Genomic DNA, 27,047 nt, shown 5'->3' with positions numbered 1-27,047 from the left:
GTCAGGGCAAGACTTTAAAACGGCTCTCAATTTGCTTAACCAAACGATAGGGAGATATGTGGCACTTCTTCACGTAGGATCATGTTGAATTTAGATGTAGTTACTTTTGTTATATATACCAGTATGATATATTGGTGGCGGTTATCGCAGAAAAAGTAATTTTTTTTTGTCGTTTTTTTTTGGGGGGGGGGGGTTCCCATGAAATAAGTTTTACTCATGAAGCATGCATTCAAGTGTAAATGGATTTTATAGTGATTGGTTTATTAGTTACTTTAACAAGTATTGATTTATAATCCAACTAGAGACTAGTTCAGTACATTTATAGATAATAGTCAACACGGGTATGTTGGGAAAATGGCGTTGAGGTGGTAATACTTGATTTTTTTCCTCTCTTTTCTTTTTTTAGAAGTAGCTTTTTTTCTTTTATAGGGAAAACTGGTTTCCACCTTCTATTGGTTTGCATTGGCCCCGTATCCATTAAATAAATGCTTCACATGGAAAACCATGTCAATGGCCATCTATGGAAAATTGAAATGAAATGAAATCCTGATAAAAACTGAATAAAGAAACAAAAATAAAGATACAGTGCTTCTAAATAGCACCGTCCAATTTCACTTATGGACGAGAGAGTGCAACTCGTGCATGAAAGATAACAATGAGTGTTGGACTGTCAAACCTGCAACAAAGATGTTTGGCCAGTAAGTCAGCATGACTGCCTGCAGCCTCAATGCATCACTGTAAGAATAAGTCTTCACTGGCCTTCATGGTCAACCTGGAAATATTACAATAAACATGTGCAACACAAACTACACTCTGATTTCACAAAAGGAAATCTTTAGTTAAGGTTGTTGTTTATCTGCTCTTTCACAGTTATTTGCCTCAGGAAAAGCAACAAATATACCATTATTAATAGCAATTACTGAAAAGTGACAGTTCATTGCAAGAAATAAGCACTACTAAGCTATCCCCATGTGAATCGATATTAAGTATCGCTGTCATTTGGCAACAATGAATTATTCCCTGCAATTATATAGATTATGGCATTAATCATGTGTTTAATTGGTCTTTTGTAGGCTCATTATTAATTTAGAACAGAGGGGAATAGAATATGTTCTTTTATTTATTAATGCTTCCCCCTTAGTTCATGTTCTGATCGTCTGTGCAATAAGTGGGAAACATGGAGACATGGCAAAAAGAGGAGGGATTGGAGCGTACATTGATCATCAGATCTCTGTTCATACAGTTCTCCTGCAATGGTGCAGAGACAATTGTTTGAAGTCATACACGAAGGACTTTTTTTTTTTAAAACTCTAGAGTATTTTCACCAGCTAGTTACCTGTGGTTCAACAGGAATGTGGTAGAAAAGTGGGACTTCTATCACTACATCACCCCGAGGAAATAGACGCGCTCTCATAGATGACATGGTTGGAGCACATCACCCTGATTCAGTCTCCTCTCCCACCACCATCCTCCCTCTCATCCTTCCTGCCGTCTCAACAGGCGAAAACGCTGGAGAGACGGGAACCTCTGAGAGAAGGGGAAAGAAAGCGGAAAAACATTAGTGCACCTTTGTAAGCTTCTACGTTCTCTAGACGAAACAGTTGAAAGTATATGGAAGGAGAGGGAATGCAGTAGGACAAATAAAATCAGGTAGAAATAAATAAATAAAGAGGGGTTCAATTTAATTCTCAAACAGTCAACATATATATTGGGCAGGACATTAAAAAAAAACTTGTCCAAGGATGGACAATTTTTTAAATGGCACAGTGGGTTTGATATTTTCCTAAGGCCCAAGAAAAAAAAAATAGTGTTTCCACGATCATCTAGATATTTTCTTTCCCCTGAAGGAGAGACTAGAGAGACAGAACAGATACCATTTGTGGCAGTCTGTTATAGAGTGACACCTCCACACCTCCTTCCCTGTAAGCTCTCTTTTTTTTACTTGCCTTCCACACCATGGTACCCTTGATTCCTCCAGCTAGAAAGAGGGAGATTTTCTGGGGGCGTGTGTGTGCATGAATGTATCTGCAAATGTACATGACTGTGTGTGTGTGTGTGTGTGTGTGTGTGTGTGTGTGTGTGTGTGTGTGTGTGTGTGTGTGTGTGTGTGTGTGTGTGTGTGTGTGTGTGTGTGTGTGTGAATTTGATCTCATAGCTCCATCCTAGATGGTCTCTGCATTAGAGTGCCGCAGACAGGAAGTCAAACTCTTAATAATTTAAGAGAGGTGTTATCAAAGCTCTCTCTCTCTCTCTCGCTCTCGCTCTCTCTCTCTCTCTCTCTCTCTCTCTCTCTCTCTCTCTCTCTCTCTCTCTCTCTCTCTCTCTCTCTCTTTCTGTCTCTCTGTCCCTCTCTCTCTCCCCCAACTCTCTTTTCTTGATCTTCCCACCTCTGTTTCTCTCCCTTTGAAACTACAGTCCTAAAGATTTACAAACAAATTACCTTTTTGATCGTTTTTCTGTCAATGCCTTATTTAAGGCAATAGCAAATCCTCAAATATCTGAATCATGGAAAGTTTTGTGGTAGCTCATTTTAATGGTTATTGTCTGGGCAGATTTTCCTGGAACAATTGATTTGGTGCGTAGTATTTTATGTCTTCACCATAGTAGCCAAAGGGGAGGCAGGTACAGTGAGTTTGAAGAAGAAGAAGCAAAGTTATTGCGGCTCGTAACAGAGATGGCAGGTCAAGCTCACAGAAGACCTTTAACAACACATAGTATTAATAACTAAGGTTAAACTAGGGTTAGGCTATTTTATTTTCTTTGGTGGTAGAGAATTTTTTAACCCAGCAGCACTGGTGATGAAGTTTCATTTCAAATACATCTGTAGGATTTGAAAGGAAATACCAGTGAAAATACCAGTTTCACCATTGACGTTAGGAAGTTCAACAAAAATGACCATGTTCAGTATTGTTACTTTAATAGCTTTACTTTCTCTGCCATGCATACCTCGTTTTCAATTCTCTTAATACCTCTCTTCCGCTCTTCTTCTACTATTGTCTCACTTTTTCTGGTTGATCATCCTGTGGCTCTCACCAACTGGCTTCTTTTTCCTTTCTCTTGCCCAACTTGCTCTCAGGTATTCTTATTCAAATAGTATTTAAATATTTCTCTCTCTCTGTATCTCTCGCTAGTTTGCCTTCTCGCTATCTCTCTCGTTCCGTCTTCTCCCTGTGTCCCTGGTGTATCAGTTAGCTGTGTGGTGCTGCGGCCTGTGGTCATCATCCTATCATATTCTCTACTGCAAACAGGGAACGGCAGCCTGTCAATAAAATGCCTTTTTAAATCAGTTATGACTACTGCACCCCAGCCGCACAAACATACACATCACACACACACACACACACACACACACACACACACACACACACACACACACACACACAATGATGCCTACTGTACACACCCATGCAAAAACACACTTCTGTCTCCTGTCCACTATGGCCTGTCCACTATTGTCACTTTTATTTTTCCCTCTTTCAAGTCTCTCTCTCTCTCTCTCTCTCTCTCTCTGTCTCTGTCTCTCTGTCTCTCTGTCTCTCTCTCTCTCTCTCTCTCTCTCTCTCTCTCTCTCTCTCTCTCTGTCTGTCTGTCTGTCTGTCTCACACACACAGACACCCCTGCTTAACTTCTCTCTGTCTCACTGAGAGTGACAAGTCTGTTCTTTCTTCCTCTCTCACGGCCTTTCTCTGTCTGTTGCCCCCCCTCTCTCTCACACACTCACTCTGTCACACACATGCACATACTCTCAGAGACCTACCTCTCTGCTCCTGTGTCTAGACTTGACAGTTACAGCATTGTCTTGCTCTGTCTACGCGAGGCGCTGGATTCTCAGAGCAGAGTGGCCCTCCCATCCATCGTCCTTCCCCAGGATGATTGTTAAAATGATTGAAGTTGCCCCTGTCTTCGTGTTAATAAACACATACTGACACACACATGCCTACGCACACATACATGTACAGGTATACATATATGAAAATGTGCATATATGGAACCATGCACATGCAAGTGCCAGCAAATGCAGACACGCAAATACAGATGTGGCTACTACACGTGCGCGTGCACACACACACACACACACTCACACACACGCACACACACACAGGAAATATGGTCGCAAACTTTTCTTTTTTTTTTAACAGAGCAACACTGCCCTCTTCAGGGGATGATTTTTTTATGTCACGCCAGGTATCCCAAGGAACTTACCATTGGGATGTGTGATTGTGTGTGGCATACTCTTGCATAAGCTTATTTGTACATTAATAGAAAGCCATAGATGTGGCATCCCGAATTATAAACCACATAGAGTGGCCTCTAGATAGCAACAATAATGTAGTTTATCTTATTTTAGGAAAATAGAAATATGTGTTTAGTTTACATTATATCTTGTGGTCATTACCAAACTAAAGATTCATTTGCAAGCAGTTTAGGAAGTAACCTAGAAGGCAAGTACCTACTTTTTAAGTTAAAAAATATCAATAATGACACACCTGAAATATCTCTGCTCCATTTTGTGTCATTGTGGGGTTAAATATTCATATCCTACTTTTACAGCTGGCATTTTAATCAATCATAAAACAGGTCATAGAATTGGGCTGTAATACAGAATTCTTTTTTAACATCAGTAATTTTGCCAACACACACACACACACACATTTTGATTATTTCATTCTTTTTGTCTTTATAGATAAGTGTCAGATAGGTTTGGTGCCATTTCTTAACTTGTGTTACTTCTGGTGGCACTTCTTCACGTGTTCATTACCTCATAAAATTGAGTAAGTGCCCTTGGACCTGAAATAGTCCATCACACAAACTCCTGCAGTATGATTCTGTTCAGTATAGCGGCACATTGTTTCCTGTAAGCAGGGCAACCAGGTGTTTGGATTGGACTCTGCTTAGTGTTGCAACAAATGACATCAGTTTCAGGTTAGACATCATTTACCATGCTAGAGCACGAACACACACACACACACACACATATACATGTAAATGTATACTTGGTTGCATGGTTAAATAGTGTAGCAATGTAGCACAGCTTTAAGCCTTAAGTACTTTAGTATGCCTGGCAGATTTCTTTATTTAACCCAAACACGGGGCAAAAATGCTGGAACACACACACACACAAATACACACACATGCAAGCATTGATCAAGGGTTGGGTTAAGCGTAGCGGGCTACGAGGCATGTTAAGCAGGCTAAGCAGTCGAAAGACACGTGAGGGAGTGTGGCAAAGCACGTTGCCGTGTGTGTGTGTGTGTGTGTGTGTGTGTGTGTGTGTGTGTGTGTGTGTGTGTGTGTGTGTGTGTGTGTGTGTGCGTGTGTGTGTGTGTGTGCGTGTGTGTGTGTGTGTGTGTGTGTGTGTGTGTGTGTGTGTGTGTGTGTGTGTGTGTGTGTGTGTGACCATGTACACTTTCTACCATATGTTGTCTATATGCATGCAAGCACTCAGGGTGAGTGCTTGCATGCATATAGACAAGCTGGGACTCAGGGTGGGTTTTCTCTTTCTTCCTCCCTGTCCCTAAATACAGATTACAGAACACAAAAAAGTAATAAAGAGCATATCTTTATCTATTACTTTTTTATCTAACTTTTTTTTTTTAAATAATCACGATTTTTACAGATATGGTAGAAACCCTCTCTCTCTTTGTTACCTAGAAAATGTCTCTAGACATTATTGAATGAATTTCAGAATAATAAATTATATGTTATGTCATTAGAATTAAAACACTCCCAGTATGTAAATGAACCCTCACTATTTGACTTGCTTGGCTTCTAAATATACTCAAGGTGGATGTATGAAATATGGGAGTTTACTGACATTTAAATAAATTATGATCATTTATTTTCTGATGTCTGATCCATTGCGTGAGTATGATGTAGGGTTATATGCCATCTGTTGAAGCCTAAATACAGACCTGAAAATGAAAAGCAATATTTTATAGATGCTAGAGTCGGGAAATATTAATTTTTTCCAAAATCAATCGGATCTTTAGAGTGCTGAAATTGGTTATTTTCAAGAAAATAATTACTACTAGACCGTTGTTGGCTTGTGTATTCAAACATCACTGATAAGAGCCATTTTCAATGTAGCTTTTAGTATTACCAACAAAATAAAAGCCAGGAATACTATCTTAGCATTACTGTTTTGGCTTTGACTATTAAATTTATGTGATTCAGTTTGGGCCCATATTTAAAATAGATTGTTGATCTAAAAAAAAAAAAGCAGTTGAATTTGGTTTGATACACTTCCTACAGAGCGACCATAAACACCCTCTGACACAATCAGCCTCCCATGATACCATTAAGGCTTACTGGTTTAAAATGTGCATCGTATAGCTCATTGGCCTGTGAATTCTTTTACTACTGACCTTGCTTGTGAGAGGAGCTGGCTGAGTCGCATGCTAGTGAACATATCGAATTGCACATGCATTCATGCATTCATGCATTCATTTTGCATCTATGATCTGTAAAGAAAAGACTACATCCACAAAAATTGGTGTGGATGGATAGCCCTTGGGCAGCCTTTTTTCAATCTCAAGTAAATTTAACTTATTGAATGACTTTTGAGGTGTATCGGTGCAATTTATAATAGAACCCTATTTCAAAACTCGCTGTAAAAGGTTTCACCAAGCACAAAAAAAAAAAAGGTCGTGGCTTTGCTTCAGAACCACGAAGAGGCAAATGTTCTTTTCTTTTAAGTGTGCGGCATCCATGAATAAATCATTGCTGGACGCTGTATCCTTAATGCTTACAGTGGTATCATAATTATCATAGATCAAAAGCTGATGACATTACGGCAGCAGGATGGTCCTATCCCATGTCAGCTCCTCGGTTGCCCATCTTTATGTTGTTTCATTATTGAGTTATGGCATGCATAATTTAACACAGACAGATATGGATCCCTCCATTGACAGAGAGGGTGGGGGGATAGAGAGAAAAGGGAAATAGCGAGGATTAGACCAAGTGATATAGGCTGGGCAGTACATAGAAAATCTAGCTAATCTTGTGTGTGCGTGTGTGTGCGTGTGTGCACGCTCTCCAGGTTTGAAGCCGTTCACCGACTACAGTTTTGTGCTGGTGGTGTGTACAGCTGTTGGCTGTGGAGACAGTCTGCCTTCCACAGGACGCACCCTTCAAGACTCTCCGGCTGGTACGTGTATTATTATACATGTGTTGTCAACACAAACACAAGCCCACACACAGTAGCTCTTAATAAAGTTTTTTTTATTTTTGTAATTAAGCATGTAAAATGATTTCCAAATTGGATTTCAGGTTTAGGTAGCTTGGTTTGATCCCTTGAGAGATTTACTGTTTGATATGCCCTCTATTGATGACTTTAAAAAAAAAGAGATGAAGGTTTTCTGTTGGATGTTGGTTGTAATACACGCATTATTTACATTTCCAGTATAAGTGGCCCTAACTCTGACCGAGCCTCAACCAAATTTTTATACAACTTTGATTGTTTTAGGGATGCTTTTTACAGATCATGCAAAAATAATTTGCCAAACTCAAAAAAAATCTGATGTCTTGTTTTAAAGATATTCTCCTAGGTTTAACCCATCCAGCTTCACATTATATTGGGAAATATGCCGATCTCCATTTCTTTTTTGTTTTTCTCACCATCTCACTACCCTTTTTCCCCATCTTCCCCTCTCCTTTCATTTTATAGGAGTATGGTCAAAACCTAGACACCTAATAGTAAACACTTCAACATGGAGCTGTACTGGGATCAGCCACTGCAGCCCAACGGGCAGATCTCCTCCTATCAACTAATTAGAGATGGTCATGCCATTTTTACCGGAGACCAACATGACAGGAACTATACTGACACTGGCTTGTTGCCAAACCACAGGTGAGGATCACACACACACACACACACACACACACACACACACACACACACACACACACACACACACACACACACACACACACACACACACACACACACACACGAGCATGCATGGACACATGAGCCAACGTGTACATGCATGCTCATACACAAAAGAGCATTCACGTGTGTATGCATACTCGGATGTCACACATTCAAACAGGCAAATGCATATATGCTGAAGCACATGTGCACACATATCTAGAGACCCTGCCATATTTAGTAATACTTCTAAGTCTCCTTGTCTCTATAATTTGTATGTGCATGTGTATGTAGTAGGCACATGCATCAGGGTCACCCTGTTTTAAAAGCCCTCCTATCATCCCATCCATGTCTCTCTCTCTCTCAGGACCGCACTCTGTGTTTGTTCGTGTCATTTAATGAGCAAATATTTGACACTCAAATGACAGATGCAAACGTAGCCACACACACACACACACATTAAAATCACATCAGTGATCTGGCATTTGTTTACAGATAGTGGCGGAGCATAGATTTTATTTATCTGTTTATTTTCATTTAACCTTTTTTAGATTGATTTTCTATTTTAATATTCAGTGGTGTGAAATGATAGCCCTTTTTCTCCCCTCACCCTCGTACACACCTCCTGCCTTGTGCCTCCTGCTCTCTCCTTGGCCTCCTCTCTCCCAAGACTCTGTCTCTTTACCCTAAATAGAATTCTGTGGATAACACCCCGCGGTCCTCTGAGCTTCTGTAAGTGTGTGCACGAGATAGAGAGCCAGAAAGAGAAAGAAGTAAGGAGATAGGTGTGTGTGTGTGTGTGTGTGTGTGTGTGTGTGTGTGTGTGTGTGTGTGTGTGTGTGTGTGTGTGTGTGTGTGTGTGTGTGACGTTTAATTTTCCCTAATTCCAGATAGCCTGCCAGAAGGCATTCCCATCCCAACCCCTCTCTTCTTCCCCTTTTTGTGTTCACCTCTCTCTCTCTCTCTCTCTCTCTCTCTCTCTCTCTCTCTCTCTCTCTCTCTCTCTCTCTCTCTCTCTCTCTCTCTCTCTCTCTCTCTCTTCTCTCTCTCTCTCTCTCTCTCTCTCTCTCTCTCTCTCTCTCTCTTCCATCTCATTCTGTCCCTCTCTCCTCCTATCCTTCCACTCTTGCACTCTCCCTCTTACTTCATTCCCTCCTATCCTCCTCCCCTTCCTCCTCCCTCCCCCGTCTTTTCCCAATTTAGCCCTGCGCCAAGAATTACACAGGGAGCACCGGCCCCATTATCTGGGTAGATGTGTGTGTGTGTGTGTGTGTGTGTGTGTGTGTGTGTGTGTGTGTGTGTGTGTGTGGGTGGGTGGGTGGGTGTGTGTGGGTGTATACATGCCTGCATTTCTCCTGTGCATGAATCTGTTTGTGTGCGTGTTTGTGTCCGTGTGTGTGTTTGTGTCCGTGTGTGTGAGTGTGTGTGTGCCATTTGTATGCTCAAAGTGGCCATTGATTATTTATGACAATGTTGATTAGCTGTCACTTTGCTTCGGCGGTCCAGGAAGTGTCTAAGATGATGAGAGAATTAACCTATTCCCTCTGGCTGGCCCCACAGGACAGGCACACACACACACACACATACACACACACACACACTCACACACACACTCACTCACTCACACACACACACACACACACACACACACACACACACACACACACACACACACACACACACACACACACACACACAGCAACACGCGGACACACGCACAGCCACAAACACGCACAGTAACACGCGGACAACAGGGCACCAATGCACTTGCATAAACAGACACATATGAACTCAGATGTACGTACAGATAGAAGCACATTGATATGTACACACACACACGAAAATGCACCTCACATAGAAGCACACACACCATTTTCCTTTTTATATCCCCAGGTGCTGTTTACATCTAAGTAAATATCTTCTGGTGATGAAGTGTTTAAATTCATTCTCCCACTGAAACTACCGCGATAATATTCTCTACCTTCACACACTCCCTGTTTCTGTTTCACCTTCTGTTTCTGCCTCAGCTTGTCTCCCTCTCTTCTTTTTCTACTTTTTCGCTCTGTCCCTCTGTCTGTCCATGTCTCTCACTTTCTGACAAAGATGGTATATTTTATTGCAATGTAAGATATACTGCAGTGTATGTGTGTGTCTGTGTGTGTGTGTGTGTCTGTGTGTGTCTGTGTCTGTGTGTGTCTGTACACCCATGTGTCAGAGTAACATATGAGTAGTTTTAATACTGCCTCCCGACTGCTCGAGCCCACTACAGGACCACTAATGGCCTCCTGTTTAAAACGCTGTGCGCTGGAACAATAATCTAACGCCGCTGCCTATTAATGCGTGTGTGCCTGAGTTTATAGCGAATTAAAGGCTTTTAATGTTAAATGGTGGCCCACTTACACAGCTAATGTAGGCTTTAGCATCAGCCAGCCACCTGCTTTTAAAAGGAAAATCTATCTTATGATGTCATTGGCAAGAGATAGAGGGACCATGAGGGGGAGATGGAGAGTCCCAAATGATAAGAAGGGGGAAAGAAACCAAGAAAGGGAAAGAGTTGGGGGAAAGAGAGACAGATAGAGAGGAAAGAAGAGTCTCAAAGTGGGCTCACATCAGTGTATTTGCAAACAGTCGTCTCTAAAGGTTTAGTCCCTTCACCAGTGAGTCACACTTCTAAAACCAACAAAACACAGATATTAAACAAACTAAATAAAAAATTCTGCCAGCACATACAGATTAATTCATGATATAACTTCTTTTTTATTGCATAGTCGCTGCAACACTATTGTATTCTTCTTTTCTTTTTTTTGGATCCCCCCCCCCTCGTTTTCTTTTTTTATTTCCTCCCAATTGTACCTGTTCAATTACCCCACTCTTCCAACCCATCCTGGTCACTGCTCCACCCACTCTGCCGATCCGGGGAGGGCTGCAGACTACCACGTGCCTCCTCTAATACATTTGGAGCCACCAGCCGTTTCTTTTCACCTGACAGTGAGGAGTTTCACCAGGGGGACGTAGCGTGTGGGAGGGTCATGCTATTTCCCCCAGTTCCCCCTCGCCCCCGAACAAGCGCCCCAACCAACCAGAGGACGCTAGTGCAGCGACATGACACATACTCAGATCCGGCTTCCCAGCCGCAGACACGGCCAATTGTTACGCCCAACCAAGCTGGACGTAACACAGGGATTCGAACTGGTATCCCCGTGTTGGTAGGCAATAGAATAGATGGAACAGACCGCCATGGTATCCGGACGCCCTTTACACTATTGTATTCTGACAAATCTAAGATCTATTTTATGTGTCGTTGGTACAAAGTAATCGTGGTCAGGGATTGAATTCTCGGGGCACTAAATGGCACACATTGTTGTGATTACAGGAACTTAAGGAGGAATATTCAGTAAATATGGGTAGAGTCCCTGATGTCTTTGTTAAATCATGTCACTTTTTGGTAGTTTGTTTTTATAGTGTGCCTTTAAGAGAGCATTTTTCTGTGTAAAGAATAGTATGCATAAAATTGAATATTAATGCCCACTTAAGTCAAATACTGATCCAGTGCGATGAAACATATTCTTTCTTGGGTCTACAGTTACTTTATGAAATGGTTTTAGTCAAAAATTGCATTTTTGCTGTGTTTTTGACATATTGGTAATGGAGCACAACTGGGTGCAACTCCTCCTTATCACACAACACAATTCCCTGGGGGTATGTATGTGTACTTTCAAGGTGTGTGTGTGTGTATATATGTGTGAGTGGAGGAGGGGGCTCAAATCGGGAATGGGTGGACCACCTGCTCATTTATCTATGTATTATCTAGCCATTATCATTTCTATGCTCACAATTACAGATATTTAATTTACCAGGGGCTTCTAATGACATCTTAAAACTGGAAACAAATCCAAATATTACCAACAGCGACCATCTTTAGAAAACAAAATGAATAATTGCAGAGGTCTAATTTCTGCCATAATATGTTGTCTCTTCATTCCTCCTTCTCTTTCATTCTTCCTCCTCATCAGGTATGTGTATGAGCTAGAGGCTAGTACAGGCGGTGGGAGTAGTGTCAGTGACAGGTATGTCATCCAAACTCCAGCCTTCTGCCCCACTGGAATCCCACCTCCCCACAATGTCACAGTTTCTGGTCCCCGCTCCCTCTTTCTAGCCTGGACTCATCCTGGTGAGTAAAACCCAAAATATATTTGTGTGTTTTAGATGGATAATACCCTACATAGCCAAAATTATGTGAACACCAAAACATCACACCCATATGTGCTTGTTGAACATCTCATTCCAAAACCAAGGGCATCAGTGTGGACCCCCTTTTACTGATAGGGGAGGCTTTCCACTATAGATTTTGAAACATAACTGCAGGGATTTACTCCCACTTAGCCATAAGATCATTACTGAGGTTGGATACTGATGTTGGGTGAGAAGGCCTGGCTTGCAGTCTGCATTCCACTTTATCCCAAAGATTTTGGATGAGGTTAAGGTCAGGGCTCTGTGCAGGCCAGTCAAGTTCTTCCACACCAAACTAGGCAAACTATATCTTTATGGAACTTGCTTTGTGCGTTGTCATGCTGAAACAGGGAAGAGCCTCCCCCAAATTGTTGCTAACAAGTTTGGAAGCACACAATGCCATTGTATGCTGTAGCATTAAGATTTCCCTTCACTGCAACTAGGGGGCCAAGCCTGAACCATGAAAAACAGCCCCAGACAATTATTCCTCCTCCACCAAACTTTCCAGTTGGCACTATGCATTCGAGCAGGTAGCGTTCTCCTGGCACCTGCCAAATCCAGATTTGTCCGTCAGACTGTCAGATAGTGAAGCATGATTCATCACTCCAAAGAACGTGTTTCCACTGCTCCAGAGTCCAATGGTGATGTGCGTTACACCACTCCAGCTGACGTTTGGTATTGCACATGGTGATCTTAGGCTTGTTTATGGCTGCTCAGCCACGGAAACCCATTTCATGAAGCTCCTGACAAACAGTTCTTGTGCTGATATTGCTTCCAGAGGCCATTTCGAACTCGGTAGTGAGCATTGCAACCAAGGACAGACGGTTTTTACGTGCTACATTTTTCAGCACTTGACGATCCCGTTCTGTGAGCTTGTGTGGCCTACCGCTTCACAGCTGAGTTAGCAGGGCAGAAATTTGACCAACTGACTTGTTGGAAAGGTGGCATCTTATGACAGTGCCACGTTGAAAGTCACTGAGCTCTTCAGTACAACCCATTCTACTGCCAGTGTCTGTCTATGAAGATTGCATGGCTGTATGCCCAGTTTTATATATCTACCAGCAATGGATGTGGCTGAAATAGCCAAATTCACTCATTAGAAGGGGTGTCCACATACTTTTGATAGATAGATGGATAATAAAATAATAAAATGTATGTAAGGAGAGATGGATGAACTCAACGATAGCTAGATGAACAGATGATTACTAAGTCATTGCCAGCAGAGAATCTTTGGATACAGTATGTATGTCCAAGGTGGCACGGTGGCACAGTGGTTAGTGCGGTCACCTCACAGCAAGAAGGTCCTTGGTTCGAACCCCAGGGTTGTCCAACCTTGAGGGTCATCCCAGGTCATCCTCTGTGTGGTGTTTGCATGTTCTCCCCGTGTCTGTGTGGGTTTCCTCCGGGTGTTGCGGCTTCCTCCCACCGTTCAAAGACATGTAGGTCAGGTGAACCGGCCATACTAAATTGTCCCTAGGTGTGAATGTGTTGGCCCTGTAATGGACTGGCGGCCTGTCCAGGGTGTCTCCCCACCTGCTGCCCAATGACCGCTGGGATAGGCTCCAATATCCCGCGACTCCAATTGGGATAAGCCGCTTGGATCATGGATGGATGGATGGATGTTCAGAATGTATGTATCTGTTATGTCAGGATGACAAGACAGATTAAGGACTGTAAATTTGCATTTTCTCATCAAGAGTGAAGTGTTCATGTTTTCACTTTAGTTTACTATCTTTAAACATGTTGATTTGGATGTATTCTGTGATCTAGGATGGTGCTTTAGACACCAGTCCCTCCCCTTCTAGACCTGCCTATTTTAGGACCAATTCCCGCTATGTCCTGTTTCTCAACTGCTCTATGTCTGTATCAGTGTGTAGATATGATCTTATGTTTCTTTTAAATGTGCAAAATCTCAAAACTCTTTAAAAGTAAAGTATTGCTTTCCATATGAAGTTAGGGGATATTCTTGTGGTTGTAGACATCAGCTGTGCTGTGAAAGTTCACTTTTAGAACAGCTTTCAAACGCTTGGCCTTTCTTGCGTCGATCCATGGGTGTTTATGGGGCCGTCTGTTTCAAAGAGCAATTTATTGTGAAACCCTGAGATGAACCTTTCAGATGCCGAAAGCAATCAGTGTTTGGAGGTCTGTATTCATTAACCAATCACAACCTCCTGATTTATCAAGTCATTGACCATGCATACTCACCGAGCCAGGCATCTACTATGGAGTTATGGGTAATTGTGTGGTTGCTGAGCATGGTCACCGTGACAATGCATCACGGACAGAAAAAATGGATCAATCAAGCATTAACTAAGCTAAGCCGATTGTCTTGTCTATAGGGTTGATGAGAATCAACTGAACCCATGACAATAGCTCTCATAGAATTTTACACTCATAAATCTACCTTATATAGTATATTGCAGCAGTCAGTGTTCAAAATCAAAACAGAGAAGAGCAAGGATTCACTCTAATGTTTCAGATGTGTCCATATATACAAATAGAGGGGGGGGGGACTGGTCCCCTGTAAATTTTGAGGAAACTGAAGCAGTCAGTACACCACAAAAACAATACATCAAGCTGAGTGAAATGAAGTGCGGAACATTTTTATTTTTACCCAGATGAATCACCTTTTTCCAGAAAAATTAATTCCCTTACAGGGTAACAGAGGTCAGTGCAAGGCAATAGCCCTCAGTTGTTTTCTATTCACCTTCTGGCCTCCCCAGACCTTTTCTTGTGCGCACAAATACCAACACACACACATGCATGCATACACACATTCCCCCAACCTGGGCTGGGTTTTATGCATATAGGGCAGTGATTGTCTGCCCCAACCCATCTATCATTGACTATTACTCTCTCATTAGGCTATTTTCCTCTCTCAGAAACAGCTTATATGGGCTGCTTGAGAAGACCGTTCTTTCTTCTTGTCTACGCCTGTGTGTGTAGGTGCTTGTGTCTGAATGTGTTTGTATATGTTTGTGTACATCTTTATACACGCGTGTGTGCACGTGTGTGTGTGTTTGTGTATGCATGTGTGTGCGCATTATTGTGGAGATATTTCCATAGGCAGGCCTATTCTGGGGTCATTATGGGTTGATTTTAAAGGAGGGAAAATATCGCCTGGGTTCTCACGCTTGGTTAACTCCCTGAGCCCAGAGTTTGGAGTGTTTTTGACTCTGTGCGTGTGTGTGTGTGTGTGTGTGTGTGTGTGTGTGTGTGTGTGTGTGTGTGTGTGTGTGTGTGTGTGTGTGTGTTTACATAGGTGTGTGCATGTGGTTGTGTGTGTTTGTGTGTCTATGTTTACATAAGCGTGTGTTTATGTGTATGTGTATATGTGCATGTTTGTGTGCATGCATGTGTCTTCATATACCCAATGTCTTGACGTATGGCTCTTTAAAAGGCTTTCCCCCCTGCCTTCGTATCAACTCTCCATGTTAGTATGTATGTGTGTGTGTGTGCGTGTACTGTTTTGCTTTGTGTGTTTTCATACCTGCATTGTGTATACTTTAGCATACATGTTTTTTATCTGTGCGTCTACCTATGCATTTGTGTATAGTACTTCCATGTTACTGTGTTTGTGAGTATGTAAATGTGCATCACAACACTCAAAAACAGATAATTGGTTATAACTAAAGAAACTTAAAGGGTGATGTACTATAACCCTGGTTTGTGTGTGTTTTTGTGTTTGTGTGCATAGGTGCATGTATTTTTCCATTAATGTATGTTAACTGAAAGTGTAGTATAAATGCAGAGGAGGTGTGGTGGTGTAAAAGGTTCCATGTGCTGAGGTTGAAGGTGTGTGTGTGTCTTTGGGTGTGTGTGTATGTGTGAGTTTGGGGGTGAATAATTGAAGTCTTTCATTTGTCTGGTAATCAGTTCGTTCTCTAGATATCCAGAGTTCATGAATGTTGAATAACCCATCACAATACAGTTGGCCTGAATTATGGAAAAAACCTCGGCGAGAATATTAACAAAGTCTAGGTGTGTGTGTGTGTGTTTGTGTGTGTGTGTGTGTGTGTGTGTGTGCGTGCGTGTGCGTGTGCATGTGCACATGTTTCTGTTTGCATACATTTCGGTGATTTAGTGTTTGTGAGACCAGAATATGAAGAATGTGGCAATGAAGTTTTAAGATAAAGATGATGAAAGGGAGGAGATCCGTTTGTAGGAGTTATATAGCTACTTCTAGAGATAGACCTTACAAAACCAGAGGTGACACTATCTACACTTACAAAACTGTCAATAAATGCACCCTGACCACAGCTGTGCATAATTAAACTGGACTTCACATTTAGTCTTAATGATGTGCTTTGCCTCACAGCAAGAAGGTCCTGCGTTCGAGCCCCGGGGTAGTCCAACCTTGAGGGTCGTCCTGGGTCATCCTCTGTGTGGAGTTCGCATGTGCTTCCCGTGTCAGTGTGGGTTTCCTACGGGTGCTTCAGTTTCCTCCCACAGTCCAAAGACATGCAGGTCAGGTGAATCGGCCATACTAAATTGTTCCTATGTGTGTGTGGGCCCGGTGATGGACTGGCGGCCTGTCCAGGGTGTCTCCCCGCCTGCCACCCAATGACTGCTAGGATAGGCTCCAACATCCCCACGACCCTGAGAGCAGGATAAGCGGTTTGGATAATGGATGGATGGATGGATGGACATGCTTTGCCCTTTAAATTGCACTATGAACTTGATTGTGAATGTTCAACTCATTCCCTCTATTTTTGAACTTGCTCATCTATTTTTTCCATTGTCAGTTTGGTTGATAACCAACTGAATCTACAGCTTGTAATCAAAATACAGGTCGCTGTTATTATCACAGCAACCTGTGTAAACTGCAATGCTTTATAGAGGAAGCATGTTATGTTATGTTATGTTATGTTGTGTTATATTATGTTATGTTATGTTATGTTATGTTATGTTATGTAAAGGCCGATGAGGCAAATTTGTAATTTGGGATATTGGGCTATACAAATAAAATTGACTTGACTTGACTTGTTAATGCTTTGGAAAAAAATGGGCAGAATTGAAACTCAAACTATTTTGTCTGATAACTACTATTACTACTACTTTTGGCTGCTCCCGTTAGGGGTCGCCACAGTGGATCATCCGTTTCCATCTCTTCCTGTCCTCTGCATCTTCCTCTGTCATGCCAGCCACCTGCATGTCCTCCCTCACCACATCCATAAACCTCTTCTTTGGTCTTCCTCTTTTACTCTTCCCTGGCAGCTCCATATTCAGCATCCTTCTCCCAATATACCCAACATTTCTCCTCCACACATGTCCAAACCATCTCAATCTTGCCTCTTTTGCTTTGTCTCCAAACCGTCCAACCTGAGCTGTCCCTCTAATATAATCATTCCTAATCCTGTCCTTCTTCGTCACTCCCAACGAAAATCTTAGCATCTTCAACTCTGCCACCTCCAGCTCCACCTCCTGTCTTTTCGTCAGTGAGGTGATTGTTTTGTCTGATAAAATACATTTATATATGCTGAGGACCCAAATTGTATTTGTTTGCTATAGTGCAAAGTTACCAATTAAAATGTACCCTATTTCAGGCTACCATGTTTTATTTTAGACATTCAGCCTACTCATATGGCTTGATGTTTTATATAAAGTTCAAATTGTTCAGTAAAAAAAATAATTGTTTTCTCCAAAACAAATTGAGGACCCAAATTTACCTTCTACATCTGACTTTTAGGCTTCTGGCTCACAGTTGCTGCAGTAGAAAGCCATGTAATATCATGGTTAGGATTATCAAACACATTATGGAAGGCAGGTGATCCAGACTAGTGGAATGGTCATGTTCATCCATCCATCCATTATCAGGCATGAAAATCACTCACCTTTCGGCGAAATTCACCGTTTTGAATCCAAAATAGGTGACCTACGTGAATCGTGTAGATCCGATGAAAAAAATATTTTGTTTGTGTGTGTGGGGGGGGGGGGGTATGGACTGGACATGAAGATGGAGTTATACATGAGAGCGCGGAGCCATGGTGAGCTGTCCTATCGAATTCGAATTCTTTTTCATTGACAAAAATATTCCCCCTACGAGCGCGAGGCGCCTCACGTCACCAGTCTTCTCTGGGAAGGTACCGCTACCCGATTGGTTCGTGAAGTGCTCGTGCAGCGAGTGCTTGTGCTGACCAAAGCGATTGATGGAGCAGCGCGCGGGGCTGAGCATTCCATGGGGCTGAGGGAAGACGACTCTTTGGACTAACGTTAGCTGACTGATGCCTGCCTGACTGAATTTGGTGAGCGTTTCAATCATTTCAATATTTTCTGATGTATAACGTTACTCAGGAGCTCTGTTGACATAGTGTTGAGAAATCACCTTCGTGGTCCTCGTCCCCGGGTCCGTTGATGTGAAGAAAACTGCCACTACGTTTTAGGAGATTAAAATAATTTTATTGAGTACAGATCTGGAGACACACTGCCAATCCGTCGTGTGTGTCTGACTTCTTTGTGTGTCCTGGTGGGTTATATAGACACCCCCTGCTTCTCCTTTACGACACCTCTGGTCTTGATTATCCTATCAATAGAACCTTTTGGTGGTTAAGAAGTGCTCATCCTGTTTCAACCTACTGATCTTAGCAGGGGGTCCTCCTCGTACCAGACACGGTGTCTCTCCCAAGGCCCCAGGGGGGGGCAACCCCCTCCCCTAACCACATTCTTGTGGGAGACCTGCAATATATTTGTCTACATGAAGGTGTCTTCTTCACCCTCTGTTCTGGTTACATACATTGGTTACATACTGAGTAATACAAAATACACTCGGATTATATTTAATATCACTCAACAATTCCCCCTTTTGATCTCCTCTAAGGAGATCACTAAAAGGCTTCTAACTCCTGATCTAAGGGGTTCAGGACAAACAGGGGCATCATAGGGGGCGGTAGTTCCCGTCTTTACGGTCGATAGCCGTGATGATGAGCCGGTTTACCAGGGAACGCAGGCAGGGTATGAAGCAGCAACCGCAAGTTACTAGTATAGCCAGAAATATGGCGAGGGAAAGGAGGAGGGACATTACAATACCCTTCCACTTGCCAAATAGGGAAGCGAGCCATCTTTCAAACGGGTTGGCAATCCCAGAGTGCTCATGCATGGTCTGTGATAATGCCCTCAGACCCTCGAGGGCTCGTGTAACAGATCCATCTGGGGCGGTGTTATTGGGAATGAAAGTACAACACTGGTCCCCAAACATAGAGCAAACACCCCCTTTTTACCTCGTCCCTCTTTGCCCGGCTCTGGGTTAAATCAAAAGCCCAGACGCACACGGTCAGCCACATCACCACGGCCAAAGCCCCAACCGCAAATCTAGTTTCTACATGATGGTGAATTCTTTTGACCGTCATGGCGCAGGCTGCTGGGTCGCCGATCTGCTGGACCGTTCCTCCCGAATCAGCTTCTTCTAGCCGGGTATGTGATCGTCCGGCTGGGTTCCTCTATGACCTAGGGGAGAGGTTACCAGCACTTTCACCCTGTTCCAAGCTAACAGTGTGGTTTGGTGTTTCGCTGGAATCTGGTCTCTCTTCCTGGGGGGACGTTGCCTCCTGTAGGCCCTCGGGTATAGCGTCTAGGGTCCGTCCGGGCCCCTCCGCGACAGCACACTGGCTCCAGTGGTACCAGACTTCTCCTTTCCCTTTCAGCCGGACTGCATGAGACGACCTCTCTACCACCTCGTAGGGTCCGGTCCACCGGGGCTCCGCCCACTTCCACTTAATGGGTCGCAACAGGATCCACCGCGCCTGGGGGAGGGTGGATTCCGGTGCTGGCGTGCGTCTTTCGCCAACCTGTCCGGAGAAATCTGAAACCAAAGCCTGTAATTCTTTAAACCATGTGCTTTTAGTTCCCCCCATTGACTCTAGTCCCTCCGTTGGGGCCGCCCCTGGCCCCGGAAACTGTCGCCCCGTCATTAATTCATATGGGGTGAACCCGGTCCCCTGATTGACTGGTGACCTAATCGTCATTAGTGCCAAGGGAAGGGCCTCAACCCAATTCATTTTAGTTTGAGCACAAATTTTAGCCAGTTTTTGTTTGAGGTTGTGATTCATTCTTTCTACCTTGCCCTGGGACTGTGGATGGTATACGGTCCCAAAGGCGTGTTTCAGTCCTAATAGGCTCTCGACCTTTCTGAGGTCGGCCCCCTTAAAATGAGATCCGTTGTCGGAGCGGATTTTGGAGGGGAATCCATGTCGAGGTATGTAGTGGTTAATCAAGCATTTTATAACAGTGGCGCTATCTTCCTTTTTTGCCGGCCATGCCTCCGGCCACCCTGTCAATTGATCCACACACACCAACAAATACTGGTATCCTTTCACCCTCTTGGCTTCCCCCATATCCATATAATCCAATACCACCTCTTGTCCTGGACAAGAGATCAGGGGAAATCCCCCCATTTCAGGTTTTATGGTGGGGCGTGGATTATACTGAGTGCAAATGGGGCAACTCTTGACGTGGTATTTAGTCATGTCAGTCAAAAAAGGATGCCACCAATGGCAAAGATTTCCATTCATCTGAACAGCCCCTACATGCTCTATTCCGAGTCTGAGTATATGGTTACCCTTTTTTTTCCTTGTTTTTTCTTCTTTTTTTCTCACTTAATCCTACCAGCACTCTTGTTAGTGCGAGACCGAGGGTAAACAGCCGCATTATTGTCAGTGCACGACCTCATGTGCGTTTTTAAATTATCTTACGCGTGCGACGAATCTCCCAGGGTTTTGCTGAGGAATCTCGGCGACACCGACCAAACGGACCACCCGCCTCTCCCTTTCTTAGGTTATTGGGAGATCGGTAACTATGTTCTTGTCCCGAGAAGATCAGTCCGCCGGTTGTCCGCTTGGCGAGCGACGCGAGATCCCACTTCTGACACCAAATTGTGGATTTTCTTATCCTCTTAATGGGCTCTTGCCCCAGCAACCTCTGGGACGAACAATCATCGGACAAATATTGGAGCAAACAGAAAATCTCTAATGCATCTGCAGATGGAGAGTCATATAATCACAGAGGAGTCAGTCTGTGAGGATATGCTCCGCCCCTATACTGGAGATAGGGTTTTTTATAGCACAGTCCGTCGTGTCATACCCTATGTTTCCTGCATTAACCAAGGTGTTGTCTTACGAAGGAATGCAGGAAAACATCAGTCATGTTCTGTGCCTGGTGAGTGTCTGTAGATTTATTCTTTTACTGCCCCAGGCCGGAGTGGCCCTCATGTTTTAGTGACCCCTTGTTGTTATCTTTACTGCCCAAGGCTGGGGAGGCCCTCATGTGTTAGTGACCATTTGTCGTCTGCAGTGTATGAGAAGTTTCATACACACAGAGATGTGGAAAACTACAGAGTACCTACGGAGTGCACATGGAGTACTATTTGTACTCCACTATTCCCCCTTTTGTTCATCATTGAACACCCAAAGGTAACATAGAAGGGGAAGATGAAACAAGGTCCCCTTCCTGTTGGGCAAGGAGGTGATAATACACGAGCTGAGTAGCAATAAGGCCGTGTATCAAACGCCGAACTATGGGCACAATGCAGCAGGTGAGGAGTAAAAGTGATGCTGCTTCGGCCAGGCGAGTAAAAGACATCAGGACCCATTATTTGCATCAGCATCTCCGACATGAACTGCACCGGATCTCTACCAGCCTCACTGCCTTCAAAAATGTTCAGTGCATGGAGATTGACCCTCCGAGATCGGTTCTCGAGGTCGTCGATTCGGTCCTGCAGAGACCGGTTTTGGGTTCGGACCATTTTGATGGTGGACTCAGCTGCAGTTAAACGTTCAAAGTTGTCACTGGTTACAGACTCCACAGAGGCAAGGCGATTTCGGACTCTCAAAGCCAAACCCAAGTCTATGGTCTCCAGAGCTAGCTAGTTGGTGCTAGTCTCATCTAGACAACCAGAGGGGTCTTCATGTGTGGGGGGATTGGCTGGGCCAGGAGCAGACCACCCTCACCTCCTCTCTCACCCGGAAGCTAACCGGGACACCATGGAGACCACCCTTACACAGACACAGCTCCTACAGCCACATTATGTGGCGGGTTGCTCTTTGTTCTGTCCAGCCGGGAGGTTGTCTTCCCGTGGAGCATACCCTGGGCCCCTAGACCCGGTACCACGGAAGTGGGGGTGTTACTCAGCCCGTCTGGAGGAGGGGGAGGAGCAGGTGGTGACAATATCTGGAGGGAAAAACTTTCAGAGAGAAACTGCACAACACTGAAAACACTGTCATTCTAGGATCCTGAAGATTCGTAGTCAACTTGATTCAGTGTTCTTCAGATACTTCCGCTATGATCCAAGTTTGTATCCGTTTGTTTCTTATGAAGTAAAAATCAAAGAAAACTGTACAGAAGAAGGCTCACAACCATTCTAGATTTCAATTCCTCATTCCCACTACCCCTGTCTTTACACAAGAACAGAACACATTGTGTCAACCCATTTAACCATGAAGGAGAAGAGAAAAAAAAAAGAAAGTATGATATGATCAGTTTGTATGTTAGTTGTTAGTAAACCCAAAAACAATTTCATGCAGTCGAATGAATCGGACTTTCATTTCATCCAAGCTGTTTACAAATGTTCCGAAGTCTGTAATGTTGTACTTCTCTGAAATAAATTGTCTTTAAAACGAAAACAGACGAGGGATAATAAAGATAGTTGTTGTCTCAGATCCTGAACTTTCAAATAAACCTAAATGAATAAAACCATAAGGTATCTTGTAAATCAATGAAACAATGAGCTGTTTGAAGACAAAAAACAAATGCCCCCCACCTTAACCAAATGAAACAACAAGAAGCCCCTTTTCAAGGCCCCAAAAAGAGGGAGGTGGGGTTTCAAAGAAAATAAATGCTCAATTAACAATACAAAGAAATTGATGTAATCAGTTAAAACCAAATAAATCAAACCAAAAATTAGTCTTATGAGGAGGTTTAAACTCATGGTAAAAAATAACATAAACTTGGCCATAGCATAGACCTTTAAAACGCAGGACTCAGTAGGTTTCATTCATATCCAAATAAAATGTAATCGTCCTCCTCACAAGAAATTGTCAAAGAAATGAATACCCTCTTTAAAAAAAAGAACATCATAAAATTCACACCTTAGAGTTGAAAAACAAAACAAGTTCAATTTAACACAGAGGAAAGTCAACATAAAAACAAATAAACCAATGGGTGTCTTCTAATGGAAAGAAAAACAACAACAGCTTAAAACAACATAACTGTGGTTTACACTGTCCCTGTTACTCTCAAGGCAACCCCCCATTCCCCCAAGGTGTGAAGTGGGTAGGCAGTTGGTTCCCACCAGTTATTCTTTAAAAAAAATCCCAGTAACAGAAAGAAAAACAGAACAAGTAAAATTAAAAATATTGCAGCTGTGGCGTTGGACATAACAGAGCTTTGCTTAACAGTTCAGAAAATGAAACAGGGACAGGAATTTCTTCGGTTTAGGGGAATCCTAAAAGAAGTGAGGACAGGATCAATTTAATGTAAAAAATACACCACAAAAACATTTCAATGCAACAAAAACAAAAAACAAAAACCAAAAACCAAATGGATATATCACATTTTATATGAGGTACCTCAAAAAGAAAAGAAATAGATTTCTTGAAAGGATTTAAATAATTAATGCTTCAGGTTGGTGACTTTCTAAAGCCAGTTGTTTGTCACACAAGACGAAAAGCCGGGTTGGGTCTGATAAGGATGCTAAACGAGGTGGTCTCTGAAGACTCCTCTCACACCCCAATTGTCAGGAAAACAAAAGGTTTGGAAAAGCCAAAACAAAACCTCCCCCAGCTTTTATATCCCCATTTAAGCCACTCTCAAGGACTTGCAACTTCTAAACAACACAAAATGGCCAGACGGACAAACACCACAGAACAAACTATGAACACACACACAGACAAGTCATGTCAAACACAAAAGTCAGTCAGGGTCAGTCAAGGTGCGGTTTGGTACCAATGGTTTTGTGTCATAGTTATCTGTAGCTTTTTCTTTCCCTACTTTCACACTCTTTCTTTTCCGAGTATTCAACATTATTCTGACCAGTACATCTATTTGTTCCCGTAAGGACTTCCACCGGGGCTTCTCTTCACCCTTTTCACCCGTCACAAATACCTTCCCAACGGAACGGCATCCTCCGCCTTTCTCTCTCTCCCAATATAATAGCTTCTTCTAACCTCCTTTGTTCTTCCTCCCTTTGTCTCGCCTTTGCCTTGGCACCCTCATTTTTTTGGTTCGTCATCATTTGTATCAGTATGTCGCTCTGCTTCTGCAGGGACTTCCACTGCGGTCCGCTCCCGCTTTTTTCTCCTTCTTCTTTTTCCATTCTACCTTTTACGTCTCCTGTCTATCTGTTAGGGACTCCAACCCTTACTCTATTTAACCAATTGTTCAGGGACTCCAACCCTTACTGTATTTAACCAATTTTTCAGGGACTCCAAACCTTACTCTATTTAACCAATTGTTCAGGGACTCCAATCCTTACTGTATTTAACCAATTTTTCAGGGACTCCAACCCTTACTGTATTTAACCAATTTTTCAGGGACTCCAACCCTTACTGTATTTAACCAATTGTTCAGGGACTCCAACCCTTACTGTATTTAACCAATTTTTCAGGGACTCCAACCCTTACTGTATTTAACCAATTTTTCAGGGACTCCAACTCTCACTGTATTTAACCAATTTTTCAGGGACTCCAACCCTTACTGTATTTAACCAATTGTTCAGGGACTCCAACCCTTACTGTATTTAACCAATTTTTCAGGGACTCCAACCCTTACTGTATTTAACCAATTGTTCAGGGACTCCAACCCTTACTGTATTTAACCAATTGTTCAGGGACTCCAACCCTTACTGTATTTAACCAATTTTTCAGGGACTCCAACCCTTACTGTATTTAACCAATTTTTCAGGGACTCCAATCCTTACTGTATTTAACCAATTTTTCAGGGACTCCAACCCTTACTGTATTTAACCAATTTTTCAGGGACTCCAACCCTTACTGTATTTAACCAATTTTTCAGGGACTCCAACCCTTACTGTATTTAACCACTTTTTCAGGGACTCCAACCCTTACTGTATTTAACCAATTTTTCAGGGACTCCAACCCTTACTGTATTTAACCAATTGTTCAGGGACTCCAACCCTTACTGTATTTAACCAATTGTTCAGGGACTCCAACCCTTACTGTATTTAACCAATTTTTCAGGGACTCCAACCCTTACTGTATTTAACCAATTGTTCAGGGACTCCAACCCTTACTGTATTTAACCAATTGTTCAGGGACTCCAACCCTTACTGTATTTAACCAATTTTTCAGGGACTCCAACCCTTACTGTATTTAACCAATTTTTCAGGGACTCCAACCCTTACTGTATTTAACCACTTGTTCAGGGACTCCAACCCTTACTGTATTTAACCAATTGTTCAGGGACTCCAACCCTTACTGTATTTAACCAATTGTTCAGGGACTCCAACCCTTACTGTATTTAACCAATTTTTCAGGGACTCCAACCCTTACTGTATTTAACCAATTTTTCAGGGACTCCAACCCTTACTGTATTTAACCACTTGTTCAGGGACTCCAACCCTTACTGTATTTAACCAATTTTTCAGGGACTCCAGCCCTTACTGTATTTAACCAATTTTTCAGGGACTCCAAACCTTACTCTATTTAACCAATTGTTCAGGGACTCCAATCCTTACTGTATTTAACCAATTTTTCAGGGACTCCAACCCTTACTGTATTTAACCAATTTTTCAGGGACTCCAACCCTTACTGTATTTAACCAATTTTTCAGGGACTCCAACCCTTACTGTATTTAACCAATTTTTCAGGGACTCCAACCCTTACTGTATTTAACCAATTTTTCAGGGACTCCAACCCTTACTGTATTTAACCAATTGTTCAGGGACTCCAACCCTTACTGTATTTAACCAATTTTTCAGGGACTCCAACCCTTACTGTATTTAACCAATTTTTCAGGGACTCCAACTCTTACTGTATTTAACCAATTTTTCAGGGACTCCAACCCTTACTGTATTTAACCAATTGTTCAGGGACTCCAACCCTTACTGTATTTAACCAATTTTTCAGGGACTCCAACCCTTACTGTATTTAACCAATTGTTCAGGGACTCCAACCCTTACTGTATTTAACCAATTTTTCAGGGACTCCAACCCTTACTGTATTTAACCAATTTTTCAGGGACTCCAACTCTTACTGTATTTAACCAATTGTTCAGGGACTCCAACCCTTACTGTATTTAACCAATTGTTCAGGGACTCCAACCCTTACTGTATTTAACCAATTTTTCAGGGACTCCAACCCTTACTGTATTTAACCAATTGTTCAGGGACTCCAACCCTTACTGTATTTAACCAATTTTTCAGGGACTCCAACCCTTACTGTATTTAACCAATTTTTCAGGGACTCCAACCCTTACTGTATTTAACCAATTGTTCAGGGACTCCAACCCTTACTGTATTTAACCAATTTTTCAGGGACTCCAACCCTTACTGTATTTAACCAATTTTTCAGGGACTCCAACCCTTACTGTATTTAACCAATTGTTCAGGGACTCCAACCCTTACTGTATTTAACCAATTGTTCAGGGACTCCAACCCTTACTGTATTTAACCAATTTTTCAGGGACTCCAACCCTTACTGTATTTAACCAATGTTTCAGGGACTCCAACCCTTACTGTATTTAACCACTTGTTCAGGGACTCCAACCCTTACTGTATTTAACCAATTTTTCAGGGACTCCAACCCTTACTGTATTTAACCACTTGTTCAGGGACTCCAACCCTTACTGTATTTAACCACTTTTTCAGGGACTCCAACCCTTACTGTATTTAACCAATTTTTCAGGGACTCCAACCCTTACTGTATTTAACCAATTTTTCAGGGACTCCAACCCTTACTGTATTTAACCAATTTTTCAGGGACTCCAACCCTTACTGTAT

General features: G+C 42.6%; 1 protein-coding gene across 1 annotated transcript in view; it reads left to right on the top strand.

Moving 5' to 3' along the window:
- Window positions 1–27,047, top strand: part of ush2a (Usher syndrome 2A (autosomal recessive, mild)) — a 577,949-nt gene that overhangs the window by 487,662 nt on the left and 63,240 nt on the right. Inside the window, 4 exon segments of the mRNA XM_056279331.1 lie at window positions 7,040–7,147; window positions 7,667–7,705; window positions 7,708–7,849; window positions 11,884–12,041. Coding sequence (XP_056135306.1) covers window positions 7,040–7,147; window positions 7,667–7,705; window positions 7,708–7,849; window positions 11,884–12,041 — 447 coding nt within the window.

This window comes from Lampris incognitus, chromosome 4 (genome assembly GCF_029633865.1).
Source record: "Lampris incognitus isolate fLamInc1 chromosome 4, fLamInc1.hap2, whole genome shotgun sequence".
Lineage (NCBI taxonomy): Eukaryota > Metazoa > Chordata > Actinopteri > Lampriformes > Lampridae > Lampris > Lampris incognitus.
Note: the sequence above shows the minus strand (reverse complement) of the source record. Positions and strands in the feature narration are given on the sequence as shown.